Source organism: Mesoplodon densirostris, chromosome 9 (assembly GCF_025265405.1).
Source record: "Mesoplodon densirostris isolate mMesDen1 chromosome 9, mMesDen1 primary haplotype, whole genome shotgun sequence".
Lineage (NCBI taxonomy): Eukaryota > Metazoa > Chordata > Mammalia > Artiodactyla > Ziphiidae > Mesoplodon > Mesoplodon densirostris.
In genome coordinates this window covers 11,214,627-11,230,380 of record NC_082669.1, presented here as the reverse complement: position 1 = coordinate 11,230,380, position 15,754 = coordinate 11,214,627, and the positions used below count along the sequence as shown (strand labels likewise).

The window sequence follows — 15,754 nt, the reverse complement described above, 5'->3', positions numbered from 1 at the left end:
TGGAGACTTTGACAACTTTATTAATTAAAATTCAGCACTGAAAGAAGGCAAAAAATCACAAAGTAAATAACTGAAAGAGCTTATAATCTTATGCAACCCTAGTCTCTACACTGAATACACTCGTTTCCCAATACAACTCACACTGACATTTTTATGTTTATAAACCACTGTCATGCATATGTAAATGTAAATGTAAAACTCAACTTTGGGCTGGAAAATTGGCCAATATTAGCTATGTATCCAAATAGTAAAAATCTTTATGGAGTTTTAATCTTTTAATTGTGTTTTCTTTTGAGTTTTAGGTAATTAGTCACAGGCTTAAATGGGGTGAGGTACAGTTTAGCAGTAGAAAGTCTTTACTGAACATAGCAAGGAATTACTAGCAGTCACAAATAATTGACTTTTCTGCCATGCATTTAACTATCAATGAATTTATTTTTGAGCATTCATAGCTTTATAAAGCAATTTAAAATATTTCCATGGTTATCTTGATAACTCATAGGAGTTTTTTAGAAACTCTAAAAAGAAAACTTGAAGTGGAGCCAGACAGCTGCCTATTCAGTAAAATGATATTCAGGCTTTTTGAAGCTTGTGTTTTATTGAGTGCACCTTAGTCTTATCCTACTTCTTTATTTCAGAATATTATCTTTCTAGATCTAAAAACATAAACAAAAATGATAATCCAGTATTTATCAGGATTACTTAAAAAAATAAGGTCTGATAACTTAGAGGTTTGCACTAACAAAACCAAAACATCCACGTGACTGAATTAGTGCTTCTTTGCCAAAAAATCCACCTCTGGCACAGCAACCCACAATTAGGAGGGATCTCACAAATATAGAGCTTCTCCTTGAGGAGTGAATAATTTGTGCCCCATATCAAGCACCCCAACCCTTGGGACTTGCACAGGAGACATGAGGCCCCATAATGTCTGGTTTTGAAAACAAAGGGGGTTATGTCCAGGAGACCCAAAAGGCTGCTGGGAAGTGAGATTCTGCTATTAAAGGGCTTTTACATACAGACAACTCGCCTTGGGACTCAGCACAAAAGTAGCAGTTTGAAAACCTCCTAGTCTATATGTGAAGGAAATTCATTTGCTAATCTTAAAGCAACTGCTGGAGGGTAGTGGCCTTTTAGGACTCTCTCTGGGGATGGAGGTGTTGGTGGGTGACATTTTTTGTGTTCTCCCCTCTACCTGGCTAGTAACACCAGGCACATACAGTCACAGCACTTTCCTGCTACTCTGCTAAATTTCTGGCATTCATGACCTGCCCTGTGTTCTCCTGCTGCCTTCTAAAGCTGGAAGCTGCATTACTGTATTCTCCTGCTGCATCTCTAAAGTTAACATCTGCAGATGCATCATGACCCTGAGTTCTCCTGCTGCCTCGCTAAAGCCAGCAGGTGTGCACAGTCCACACAGGAGATGCACCCTGATCACCTGCCTCTGGTGGCCAGGGGATCTTTCGTTTCTGGGCCCTACAGGACTGAAACAATCAGAGAGTCAGTTCTTGGAAGGCTACCACACCCAGGGCATTGAACAGACAGCAGAATGAAACACAACCCCAGTCTTTCTGTGAAAAAAGCCCTATTTTCTTGAGCTTCAACCTGAAGGGGAAACTTAAGGTTTGCCACACACCTAGAAGCTATGGAAGTGCTCTCAGGGAATGTAGGATAAGGAATGCCATCATTGTATTCTCCTCCCTTGGCCTCACTACAGCTCACTGGTGCCTCCCAGAAAGGAGTTTATACACTTGTCTGGAGCCCTGAGTTTTGCAACTGTCATCCAGGGGACACCTCCACATCACCTGATCTGGAAGACAGCAGGGCTTACATTTGTGGTCCCACAGAGCCGTATATATTTGCATACTATAAAAGCTGCTACCTGAGGGTATTCTTTCCAATCAGCCTGAAACTAGGTGTTCTCTGAGATCCCTCCCTATGGAACACTGACGGGGCTTGGTACACCCTCAATATCTGTGACATACCAAAAATAAATCAGGCTGCTTAGACAACCACAAAGGTTTGAGAGACAAGCAAAAGTTACTGCAAGGTTGAACAACAAGGTGCATCTCCTACATAAGACCACTCCTTTGAGACTGAGAGAGGTAGCTGTTTCATCTAATACATAGAAACAAATATAGAGAGTCAAGCAAAACGAGGAAACAAGAATATATTCCAAACAAAGAGCAAAATAAAACCTCAGAAAAAATCTGAATTAAATGAAGACAAGTAATTTATCTGATAAACAGTTTAAAGTACTAGTCATAAAGATTTTCATTGAATTTGGGAGAAGACTGGATGAACACAGTGAGAACTTGAACAAATACACAAAAGATAAGAAAGTACCAAACAGAAGTCTCAGAATTGAAGAATACAAAAACGGAACTGAAAAATACACTAGAGGGGTTCAACAGCAGACTAGAAGAAACAGAAGAATCAGTAATCTGGAAGACAGGGCAGTGGAAATTCACACAAACAGGGCAGCAAAAGAAAAAAAGAATTTAAAAAAGTTAAGATAGTGTACAGGACCTATAGGACAACATAAAGAGAAACAGCATTTGCCTTATAGGGGTCCCAGAAGGAGAAGAGAGAGAAAAAAGACAGAAGATTTATTTGAAGAAATAATGGCTGAAAATGTCCCTAACCTGGGAAAGGAAACAGAATCCAGATCCAGGAATCCCAGAAAGTTCCAAATAAGAAGAACCCAAAGAGATCCACACCAAGACACATCATAATTACACTGTCACAATTTAAAGATTGAGAAAGAATATTAAAAACAGCAAGAGAAAAAAAACAACTTGTTACATATAAGGGAACCCCCATTAGACTATCAGCAGAATTTTCAGCAGAAACTTGGCAGGACAGAGGGAATAGCATGATATATCCCAGGTGCTGAAAGGAAAAACTTCCAACCAAAAATACTTTACCCCACAAGTTTATCATCCTGAATTGAAGGAGTCATAAAGTTTTCCAGGCAAGAAGCAGCTAAAGGAGTTCATAACCAGTAAACTGGCCTTACATGAAAAGTTAAAGGGACTTTTTTAAGCTGAAAAGAAATGGTACCAATTAGTAAGAAGAAAACATATGATAATAAAAATCTCACTGGTAAAGGTAACTATATAGTAAAGGTAGTGAATTAATCACTTATGAAGCTAGTGTGAAGGTTAAAAGACAAAAGTAGTAAAAATAACTATAACTATAATTAATTAAGGGATACATAAACTAAAGAGATGTAAAATGTGAAATCAAAAACATAAAAGATGGTCAGGGGAGTAAAAGTATACAGTTCTAGAATGCATTCAAATTTAACTTGTTTTCAACTTAGAGTAGACTATTATGTATATAAGCTGTTATATGTGAGCCTCATGGTAACCACAAAGCAAAAATCTATAGTAGATACACAAAAGATGAGAAAAAAATCTAAGCATAACACTAAAGAAAGTCATCAAAACGCAAGGGAAGAGAGTAAGAGAAGATGAAAGGAGCAGAGAAGAACTACAAAACAGCCAAAAAAAACAATTAGCAAATTTGTACATATCTATTAAACATTACTTTAAATGTAAAGGGAATAAATTCTACAATCAAAAGACAGAGTGGCTGAATGGATTAAAAAACAAGGCCCATCTACATGCTTCTTACAAGAGACTCACTTCAGACGTAAGGACATACGTAGAATAAATGTTAAGGGATGAAAAAAGATGTTTTATGCAAATAAAACCAAAAGAAAGATGGGGTAGCTATACTTATATCAAACATAATAGACTTTAAAACAAATAATGTAAAAAAAACCCCAAAGATGGTCATTACATAATGATAAAGGGGTTAAACCAACAAGAAGATATACATTTGTAAGTATTTGTGCACCCAAAATAAGAGTACCTCAATATATAAAGCAAATATTAACAGATCTAAAGGGAGAAAATGACAGCAGTATAATAATAGCAGCGGACTTTAGCACCTCACTAAGATCAATGAATAGATCATCCAGACAGAAAATTAACAGAACATCAGTCTTAAATAACACAGTAGACCAGAAAAATTTAACAGATGTATACAGAACATTCCATCCAAAAGCAGCAGAATATACATTCTTCTCAAGTACATATGGAATATTTTCCTTGGTTAGATCATATGTGAGGTCATAAAACAAGTCTCAATGAATTTAAGAAGACTGAAGTCAATTCAAGCATCTTTTCTGATTATAATAGTATAAAACTAGAAATCAATTACAAGAAAAAAAAGGGAAAAAACCCCACAAATATGTGGAGATTAAACAACATGCTACTGAACAACCAATGGGTCAATGAAGAAATTAAAAGAGAAATCAAAAAATACCTTGGGACACATGAAAATGGAACACAAGAAATACAACACACCAAAATCTATGTGATAGAGCAAAAACAGTTGTAAGAGAGAATCATAGTGATACAGGCCTACCTCGAGAAACAAGAAAATATCAAATAAACCATCTAACTTTACATTTAAATGGACTAGAAAAAGAAGAATAAATGAAGCCCAAATTAGGAAAAGGGAGGAAATAATAAAGATCAGTGTGGAAATAAATTAAACAGAGACTAAAAGACAACAGAAAAGATTAATGAAACTAAGATCTGGTTCTTTGAAAAGATAAACAAATTTTTTTTGATGCACCAAAGAGAAAAAGAGAGAGGGTCCAAATAAATAAAATCAGAAACGAAAAAGGAGACTTTACAGAAATACAAGGAATCACAGAAATACAAGGAATCATAAAAGACTAATATGAACAATTAAACATCAACAAATTTGACAACCCAGAAGAAGTGGATAAGTTTCTAGAAGCATACGATCTGCCAAGATTCAATGATGAGGAAATAGAAAATCTGAATAGACCAATTACTAATAAAGAGATTGAATCAGTAATTGAAAATGTCCCAACAAACAAAAGTCTAGGACCAGATGGCTTCTCTGGTGAATTCTACCAAACATTCAAAAAAGATTTAATATCTATCCTTCTTAAAACTCTTGCAAAAAATTGAAGAGGAGGGAATGCTTCCAAACTCATTTTATGAGGCCAGCATTACCCTGATACCAAAGCCAGTAAAGGACACCAAACACACACACCAATTACAGGCCAATATTCCAGATAAGCATAGGTGCAAAGATCCTCAACAAAATATTAGCAAACAGAATTCAACAATACACTAAAAAGAGCGTACACCATGATCAAGTGGGATTTACTCTATGAATGTAAAGATGGTTCAACATCTGCAAATTAATCAACATAATATACCACATTAACAAAATGAAGGAGAAAAATCACGATTGTCTCAAATAAATGCAGAAAAAGCATTTGACAAAATTCAACTTTCCTTCACAATAAAAACTCAAAAAAGGGGGTATAGAGGGAACATGCTTCAACATGATAAGCACCCTATATGACAAACCCACAGGTAACCTCATATTCAATGGTGAAAAGCTGAAAGTTTTTCCTCTAAGATTAGGAACAAGACAAGGATGCCCACTCTTGCCACTTCTATTCAACATAATATTGGAAGTCCTAGCCGGTGCAATTAGGAGAGAAAAAGAAATACAAGACATCCAAATTGGAAAGGAAGAAGTAATACTGTCACTATTTGTGGACAACATGATTATATATATAGAAATTCATAAGACTTCGTAAAAAAACAGTTAAAACTAATAAACTCAGTAAATTTTCAGGGTACAAAATCAATTTCTATTAATCAAAAACATTTTTGATATTCCAGATAGGAATCATGGATTAGGGCAAAGGATAAAGGGCCAAATGAATGCCGGTGAGTTTGTGCATTATATAAACCTTACCTAGTATCTTTCTCTTATATCACATTGACTAAACTTGAGTTGCATAGCCACTCATACTTGTAAAGAAATTTGGAGGACCAAGACAGCAAGGGAGGATCCCCACTTCTATCATCAATGAAAGCACAGACTGCGGCTTTGGAAGGCTCCATACACATTACCTCACTGGATCACTAGATAAACTCAGTGAAGTATGTATTCAGCACCTACATTGGTGCTATGAATTTTTAAGTGTTAGAATATTACTGTTTCCCATTATTTTCTGTTCTTACAAAAACCAGCATCAGGAAGAATGCCTTAAATATTAAACTTTTAGTTGTGCATGGCCCAAGACCAAAGACAGAAGCAGGAGAGACTAATTTACCACAGGAACCATGGAGGAGCTTCTCTTTGTTTTGCTTTGAAAAGCAGATATGAGAGGAGCTGAGTAAGACATGATAACTAAATGTAATGTGCTATCCTGGATGGGATCCTGGAACAGAAAAAGGACATTAGGTGAAAACTAAGGAAGTCTAAAAAAGTGGACTTTATTTAATACCAATATATAAATATTGGTCTATTAATTGTAACCAATGTACCATATTAATATAAGATGTTAGCAAGAGAGGAAACTGGGTGTAGGGTATATGGTAGCTCCCTGTACTACCTTCTTAATTTTTCTGTAAATCTAAAACTCTTCTAACAGTAAAGTTTATTTAAAAGGAAAAAAAAGAGTAAATACCTAGGAATAAATTTAACCAAAGAGGTGAAAGACCTGTACACTGAAAACTATATACTGAAAGAAACTGAAGAAGAAACATGGAAATGAAAAGACATTCTGTGCCTATGCATTGGAAGAATTAATACAGTTAAAATGTCCATATTACCCAAAGCAATATACAGATTCAATGCAGTCCCTATCAAAATTCCAATGATGTCTTTCATGGAAATTGAACAAACAATTCCAAAATTTGTATGGAACCACAAGAGACCCTGAATAGCCAAGCAATCTTGAGAAAGATGAATAAGGTTGGGATATGATGCGCCCTGATTTCAAACTATATTACAAAGCTGTAGTAATCAAAAGTGTATGGTATTGGCATAAAAACAGACACATAGGTAAATGTAACAGAACACAGAGCCCAGAAATAAACTCAAGCATACACGGTCAATCATTTACAACAAAGAAGCTAAGAATATACAGTGGGGAAAGGACAGCCTCCTCAATAAATGGTGTTGGAAAAACTGGACAGCCCAATGCAAAAAAAAAAAAAAAAAAAAAAAAAGAATCCAGACTATTATTTTATAGCATACACAAAAATGTACTCCAAATGGATTAAAGATTTAAAAGTAAGACCAGAAACAAAAAACTCTTAGAAGACAACATAGGAAATAAGTTCCTTGACATCAGTCTTGGCGATGATTTTTTGGGTCTGCCTCCAAAAGCAAAGGCAACAAAAGCAAAAATCAACAAATGGAACTATATCAAAGTAAAAAGCTGCTGCACAGCAAAGGAACCCACCAACAAAATAAAAAGGCAACCTTCTGAATGGGAGAATATATTTGCAAAACATATTATATATACAATAAGGGGTGTTACCCACAATATATAAAGGCCTCATACAACTCAATAGCAAAATTACAAATAATTTGACTAAAAAATGGGCAGAAGATATGAATAAATATTTTCCAAAGAGTCATACAAATGGCCAAGGGGCACATGAAAAGATACTCCACATCACTCATCTTCAGGGAAATGCAAATCAAAATCACAATGAGATGGCTCACCTTAGACCATACCTGTCAGAATGGCTACCAACAAAAAGACAAGAAATAAATGTTGGCGAGAACATGAAGAAAAGGGAACCCTTGTGCACTGTTGGTGGGAATGTAAATTGCTGCAGCAACTATAGAAAACAGTGGGGAGGTTCCTCAAAAAATTGAAAATAGAATTACCATATGATTCAGTAATTCCACTTCTGGGTATTTATCCAAAGAGAATGAAAACCCTAACTCAAAAGATATATGAACACCCAAGTTCATTGCAGCATTATTTAAAGTAGCCAAGATATGGAAACAACCTAAGCTGCGGTCAATGGATGAATGGATAAAGAAGATATGGTATGCATATACAAAGGAATATTATTCACCCACAAAAAATAATGAAATCTTGCTATTTGCAACAACATGGATGGTCCTTGAGGGCATTATGCTAAGTGAAATAAGTCAGACAAAGACAAAAACTGTATGATCTAATTTATATATGGCATCTTAAAAAAAAAGTCCAAGCCTTAGATAAAGAACACAGATTGGTGCTTCCAGAAGCAGGGAGTGGGGGGTGGGCAAAATTGGTGAAGGGGTCAAAAGATATAAACTTCTGGGTATAAAATAAATATGTTATGGGGATATAATATACAGCATGGTGACTAAATTAATAATACTGTATTTGGAAGTTGCTAAGAAAGCAAATCTTAAAGTTCTCATCACACGAAAAATAATTTTTGGAACTTTCTACAATGACATATGGTAACAACCTGTTGCAGTAACCATTCTGCAGTGCATACAAATATCACAACATTACGTTGTACATCTAAAACTAATACAATGTTATATGTCAATTATACCTCAGTAAAAATGTAAACAAAAGAGAAAAGAATCTATCTCATTTTTAAATAGAAACAATATTTAACACATTTAAAGCAGTCATCAAATTTCATATCTATTCAAATATAGACAATATTTCCATTTTTTCTGAAGCTCAGCACCTTTTCTTAAAATTACAAGCAACCGATATCTTCTGTCAAATTATGGAGTATTTATTCCTGATTTTGTAAAAGATTACATGCTAAAATTTCTTCTTGATAAAGTAGAATCTTTTCAACAATGATTTCCTTTGTATATTAGCAAGCAAAACAAGTTTTGTCTATTTATATACATAGCCTTGCCTTTCCTTATGACCCTTATTGATCTTAAAGGTTTTCTGGAAAAAAAATACAATAATGTTATGAAATGTGAATTTGTCAAACAATTGGAATTTTTTCAAGAAAAATTCAACTCAAACAAAAATAATTTGCATGAACTTTTTATTCATTTGAAAAGGTATATGGCATAAAATAAGAATTATAAAAATTATGAAACACAATATCTAATAGGAGTCACAGTTCTTTTTTTTTTTTTTTTTTTGCGGTACGCAGGCCTCTTACTGTTGTGGCCTCTCCCGTTGTGGAGCACAGGCTCCAGACGCGCAGGCTCAGCGGCCATAGCTCACAGGCCCAGCCGCTCCGTGGCATGTGGGATCTTCTCAGACCGGGGTACGAACCCGTGTCCCCTGCATCCGCAGGCGGACCCTCAACAACTGCACCACCAGGGAAGCTCGAGTCACAGTTCTTTTAACATGCAAGATTTATCTAGCACAAATGTAACTAATTAATAACACCTGAAGTACATTCTCCCATAGTAGTGATGACCATCTGGTTGGCCTTGCACTAGATGAATAGGGAAGGCAAATCTGTAAATCATTGTTTCCCAAATGTTATCACCACCACAAGAAGGGATGGAATTTGGATGGGAGAAGAGATCTCTTATTTCACACACCTTTAAACTGACTGTGATTCATAATTGGACAGTAAGACAAGACTGAGAGGATTCTTCTAATGTGTCACTCAGAAAATTTTAAATATGAAATAAATGAAAGTATAGATTTGTATATATTTAAATTAACATATATTCATATGTATGTCAACCCTGTTACAAAATTCTATATTTTGATGTTAAGACTAAACCATTTTGGAAGAAATTTAGTAACCTATTCAGTGCACTACTCAGAGAAGTCATAATAAGATCAAAGAGGCACTTTAAGTGATAAGAAATTTGGAACAGGATCTCAAGCAGGTTCACTGTCAAATCTCTTAAGAAAATTACTATGAATTTATGATTAAAATATATACATTTTAACAATTGGTTTTGCTCAAGGTACTTTTCCAATGATACTTTGTCTATTATACAGTTCAGTTTTGGAGTTTTTTTGGTATTAATTTAGAAATCGTGGCATTTCGTTATGCTTGTTGATATATCTCTTTAAAACAGTATTCAAATTAAGTGAATTCTATCTCTCCAATTATTTCCTAGTAAGACTCTTGGGAAGAATAAAATAGGAATTATAAGACTTTCAGATCATTAGCTTATCTAATCATGCTGTATTCTGCATATGTTATAAATTAAGGTATTATTCTATAAGAATCTATTTTGAGATTAAGAGCATTTAAAATTTTGGATATGCAGAAGTTTAAAAAGCCCATCATAATTTCTAGTCACTTTGTAAATAGCAGTCACTGTCCTACATGGTATTGAAGTTTGGTTTTAAAAGATTGTATTACTTAATTTCCTCTGTAAAAGGTAAATTGTAATTGTCTTTTCAAACACAGACTTGATGAATTATCTCCTGACACACTTGCTTTTAATATTTACATATTTTCGTTTAAGTTTCAGTTAAAAGAAGTTCAATAAGTTTCGATGTAATAGACAGAGCAAGTTTAGATACCTCATCTATGAGACCACTCCATCTTCCTATATGCTGAGAGAAATACAGAAAACTGGGGAGAAATTGTACTGTTCCTTAATGCCTTTCTTTTTTATTTGATTAGGTAATTCATAGTTCTCAACTTGGGAGAAAAGGTGTTAGCAGACTGCAAAATTTGTTAGTAATTAAAAAAAAAAAAAGATACTTCAAAGGTCTGATTTTCCTTTCTTCCCAACTTAACTGGATAGCCATGGGTTTTTGAGGGGAATACCTAACTCAGAAGCTAAGGAAATAAGTAGAAGCTCACACACTCTAAGTTCTAAATACGGCCCCTTCAGTGCTTATGATGACCTTGGGGAAAGCACTTGGTGATTTAAGAAAGAAAGAGAAAAAGATAGCCATTTGAATGATAAGTGTCAGTCATACTGCTGTTTGACATTCAAGATAGAGTTTCAAAGACATCCTGCTATATAAGGCTTGAGAGTATACTATTTCTCAAATGAATGAAAATATGCCCAGTGACACTGAGGTTTATGCAGAGACAGAGCTGAAAGAAGTAATAAAAATATAAATGACCCTAACTGGCAGGATGATCTTCCTGATCCATTTCTTATTCCATCTGTCCAATTAGTACGTGTTACGTGACTGACCAAAATCATCCATCTACAAGTCATTTGAACTATATACATTAAAGCTCATTCGCACATTTGGCAAACCATACCCTCAGAGGACCTTAAGCCTTTCATGTTTGTGAAAATTTGAAATCACACTCGTTTCCCTAAGCTTCTGAAGAGAACATCTGCATACAACAGCAATCAAAATATTGCAATATTTCCAACTATTCTTTTAGGTCCTTTTCAATTAATTAGGAGACTTTGCCAACCTCAGGAGCTCCTCACAGAAATAGAAGAAACACCAGTAGAACAATGTATGGAGAGACCAGTTTTGAGGCTAAGGCCCAAATTGTATTAGAAAAAATTTCAGTAATTAAACCTGCATAGCTCTTTCTGCTGATGAGGATTAGCACTTAAGGGGTGTTCCTCAACAAAGCCAAATGACTACTAAGATCAAAGATCTTAGGCTTTGAGTTCTTCACCATCTCCTCATACATGTGCATGCAAACACAGAAGAAACTTCAGAAAGGGCAGAATATATTTCAAGCATTTTCATAAACAAATGCAATAGAGGCTTTTGTCTATTAACCAATAATTTAAAATAGCTGTCATCCAAAAAGCTGTCCACTAGATACTTTTAAAGCTAATCAATACTCAATAATATTTTACTATCTTTAGTAATTTTTGAATCTGGATAAGAAAAAAAGACTTCAAATAACATTATCCTCAGAGTGTTTATCAACTTTCTTACCATCAAATGTTAAGTAAACTCTTGCTTGGGGCTGAGATGATCCTTTTACACAGGTAGAACAAACAAATACTCCAACCAGGACCCAAATTGCCTGGAATGCCATTTCTTCAGGTTTGCAAGTTAATATCCAAGGGAAAATACCTTGAAAATAAAGATAACAAGTTCGTTATATTTCACTTCACATTTTAGGAGCACACCCCCCCCCACACACACACACGAAACAAGCAATCTAGACAGAGCACTGTATTCACAAAGACACAGCTGAACTTTTACAGTCATGCAAACAGTAGGAGGTGCTGTGACTGTTTCTTAGATGTGAAAATTTGGATTTGATTTTATTTGTGTCTTTGTTAAAAGTGAAATTATTTCATCTTCCAGCAAAATAATGCTAATATTAAACAAGGCAGCCAGGAAAAAGTTACTGATTCCCAAAGGAAAAGCCGATATTTAAATTTGTTCTTCTCTTTAAAAAACACATTACAGGGCCTCCCTGGTGGCGCAAGTGGTTGAGAGTCCGCCTGCCGATGCAGGGGATACGGGTTCGTGCCCCGGTCTGGGAGGATCCCATATGCCGCGGAGCGGCTGGGCCCGTGAGCCATGGCCGCTGGGCCTGCGCGTCCGGAGCCTGTGCTCCGCAACGGGAGAGGCCACAACAGTGAGAGGCCCACATACCGCAAAAAGAAAACAAACAAACAAACAAACAAAAAAAAAACACATTACATTGAAAAGACTTGAGAATGGTGCAAATAGGTATTAGTGGATGAAAACTTCTCTTTCTACCGTAAATATAGTAGCAGTAGGAAAATCCCACATGAACATTCACTTCCACACATTCATTAGCTCTTTTGGAGGAACCATCTCTGAAATGATATTTCTACACAGAGATCTACTAGTGCTCAATCCTTGATCACTGGAATTAGTTATCTGCCAGTTTATATAGATGATGTAGATGAGGTAACCATGGATTTGTGCCAAATTCAAACCAATGACTTAGTGGTGAGCAATCCAGTGAACCATATATCCCTCAATGCATATTTAAAATAAATCGACTAGAAAGCGGGCTGTCAAAATGTCAAAAGATAAATCAGAGAGACAGGTATTACTGTTTGAAACTATAGCTATAAAATTGATACATGCTATTAACCAATGGCTGAATAACAAAGATCAGGTAATGTGTAACTTCATATCTATAGGGGCTCTAGTGGCCACAATATGCAAAATAAACTCAGGACCATAAAAGAAACCCCATCATTTTGAATCTACCACAATTACACAATAAGATGACATGACAGAGTTTAATCTAGAAATTTATTTTTACAGGTTACAACAATACTGATCTTCAATATTATGTGGCTTTTAAAATTAAAAATTTACCACTAATTTTATTCAATAAAGTAATGCCACTAAAATTTGAAAAGTAACAGAAGCAATAGAAAAGCTTTAGTAATACAGAAGCAAAGGAACAGTTAAACCGAACATGCCATTGTAAACAAAAATTATAAGTTGATTTCCTAGGTTGTACATATGTTATAAGAGGCAGAAACAAAGTTGTATGCTTCTTTTACCACACAGATGGAGGAAACCCTAGAGATGTTTGTGTTGGTAATTTTCAAAAGAAACACTTTCTTCCTGCTTCCACAACCTCTTCACCTTGTCATCCCTAAATTAACTTAGAAGAAAATTGATTTTATAGGGTGACTTTCCCTTAGTAATTTACTCCCTGGTTTTGTTGACTTTATGTATAAAGTCTCCCCCCCCCGCCCACAAAGCTATAAATATGCCTAAACTTTGTCTCTTTATTAAGCAGGCTGATAATAATCACGCATTTCTACATATTGCTATTAACAATATCTTATCTGATACGCCTCCACGAGAGCTACATATGCCACAAATTGCAAAGAACAATATTGGAGATGAAATGACAGGTCAAGTGGAGTGAATATACAGAGCAATGTGATTTCAAGCCAACCTAGAGTTGAGAAGGGACTGAAAGCCGAGTGTCTCATACACGCCCCCGCCCCTCATATTTTACGACTTCTTCCCTTTAACTCAAACACTTAAGACATGCTGCTTGTTGTTTTCACTTGTACTGATTGAACACTAATAACACGTAAGAAAAGGACTCTTTTGTAAAATCCTCTCGAGTAATTTTGCCTAAGAAGGCAGGGAAATACTCAGCGTTAAACTCTCCGCAGGTGTCACAACCTAAAGAAACAATTCCAGCCGGGCTCTCAGCAAGGGAAACACTTCCATGACAAACTGCATGCGCTCTTAAGAAAATATCCAGACCTGAGCACACCGATATGTGAAAAGTCTATACACAGACCCAAAAGTTATATTTTTCTAAATTTGTAATGCTGAAAAAAACGAATCCAGCTTACCGATGTGGGACGAGATCAGCACGGAAAAGTCGTCAGTTTGCTACAGCTTTGGATCCGCGTGTTTGTAGTCCTTTTCCCCAAAGACCGTAATTTCTAGGGCGTCCCAGCGGTGAAATTCTTTCTTCCCGGTCCTCTGAGTTTCTTTGTAAAGGAATCCTCAGCGTTGCAGTGGCGCGGCACCGGGAGCCCTGCTCTGCGTCGCTCAATCAAGCACTACGGAGTGAATGGAAAGTGGCCGGCGCATAGGGCGAGCGCTCTGGTGTCCGATTACAGCGACGCGGCGCGCGGCTCTGGCTGCCCCGGCGCGCCGCCCAGCCGGCTCGCTTCACCCGCCCAGCACACTCGGCCGCATCTCCACCCGCCGCGAGGCCCCACCCAGAGCGCGCCCGCGAGAGGGTGGCAGGGAGCCGCCAGGGCGGGGCCGACCCCAGGACAAGCCGCCCTAGAGATACAGGAATGCGACGCAGCAATCTGGGGGACGAACCGAACACCTCTGCTGCTTTCGCGCTCTGCAGTGGAGTGAACAACTTAACAGGGTGTGCTCCAAGGTTTTTGTTTGTTACCGGCTGCTCTTGGAAGGCATTCAAGATGAAGCTTGGCCTTAAATATCAAAGTGCAAAGCAGCTTTTGCAAGAGAAGGATCACTAAATCCTTTTAAGGCAAAGAGATGCGTTTTTAAAAGGGCATGAGTCTCGTCCTTTTCCCGTAGAAAATTTTCTAAAACCGGTCGAGATAAACCAACAGCCTCATCGCAGAAGTTTATCCTTTTAATGGGTATTGTTTCCTATTGTGTTTCCTTAATGTCCGAAAGGCAGTAACCCTGTTGACCTCACCACGTTGACTCATAATACAATACTCTACCTCTACCCTCCCAGATATTACCAAAACATTATTACAAGAAATTATTTCACAGTTTTGTAGAGGAAGGCTGTTCTGAACTATGCCAACAGATAGAGGTTTACAAATCTAGGCCTCAGGGGGTATATTTCAGCACTACTTTCAGGTAAACTTGTTAAACTCTGGAACGACTTTGATGTTTAAGTGAAAATTATTTCTCCGGATCACAATGAGCTACATGTTTGAACTTCGGGAGAAATGAGCTTCGACCTCCATAAAATGAGCAGGTACTTGCTTAAAAATCACTGTGGGCTACAGCCCAGCAGATGTCACTATACAGAGGGAACATGGAGTGTAATTTCTCCACCTTGTTCCTCATAATTTTCTTTATGAAGTAAAGCAGATCACTAAATTCTTATAAACTATCATAGAAAACACTTCTGAGAGTGCAAAATCGTTGATGGAGTGGGACAGCTGAACTAAATCTCAGGTAGGAGGAAGTGAAGAAGTGATGAAGACATATCTTTCATGTATCTAAGCACCACTTGTTATGTCGACATAAGTCATGTCCCTAACTCTTTGTGTATAGCTGAGATATGAAGGGATCATGTCAAATAAGAATGCAAATTTAAGTGTTCAAAAATTATATTCCAGGGCCAATATTATCTTCAAACACAACTATGTTTATGAAAGAAATTTCCAATTCAGTGGATGTGTTCTTTTAAAAAAATCTAATACAGTTAAATTATTTTTGTGATAATTAGTGCAATAAAAATGTGAGTAGCTCCTTGACATAAGCTTGTAATAATGAATTTAACCCACAAAACATCTGACAGTATCAAAAAACCAGATGCAA

General features: G+C 36.5%; 1 protein-coding gene across 2 annotated transcripts in view; it reads right to left on the bottom strand.

The window, feature by feature from the left end:
* The window catches only part of SEMA3C (semaphorin 3C), a 184,429-nt gene extending 169,992 nt beyond the window's left edge, over window positions 1-14,437 (bottom strand). The window contains exons 1-2 of one of the 2 annotated variants that reach the window (XM_060107565.1): window positions 14,062-14,437; window positions 11,681-11,821 (exon numbers count right to left, since the gene is read on the bottom strand). In XM_060107565.1, coding sequence (XP_059963548.1) covers window positions 11,681-11,783 — 103 coding nt within the window. In that variant the 5' untranslated portion in view covers window positions 11,784-11,821; window positions 14,062-14,437. The remainder of the gene's footprint in view (window positions 1-11,680; window positions 11,822-14,061) is intronic. The other variant, XM_060107566.1, reaches the window with a different exon arrangement.
* Between the last annotated feature and the right edge of the window lie 1,317 nt (window positions 14,438-15,754).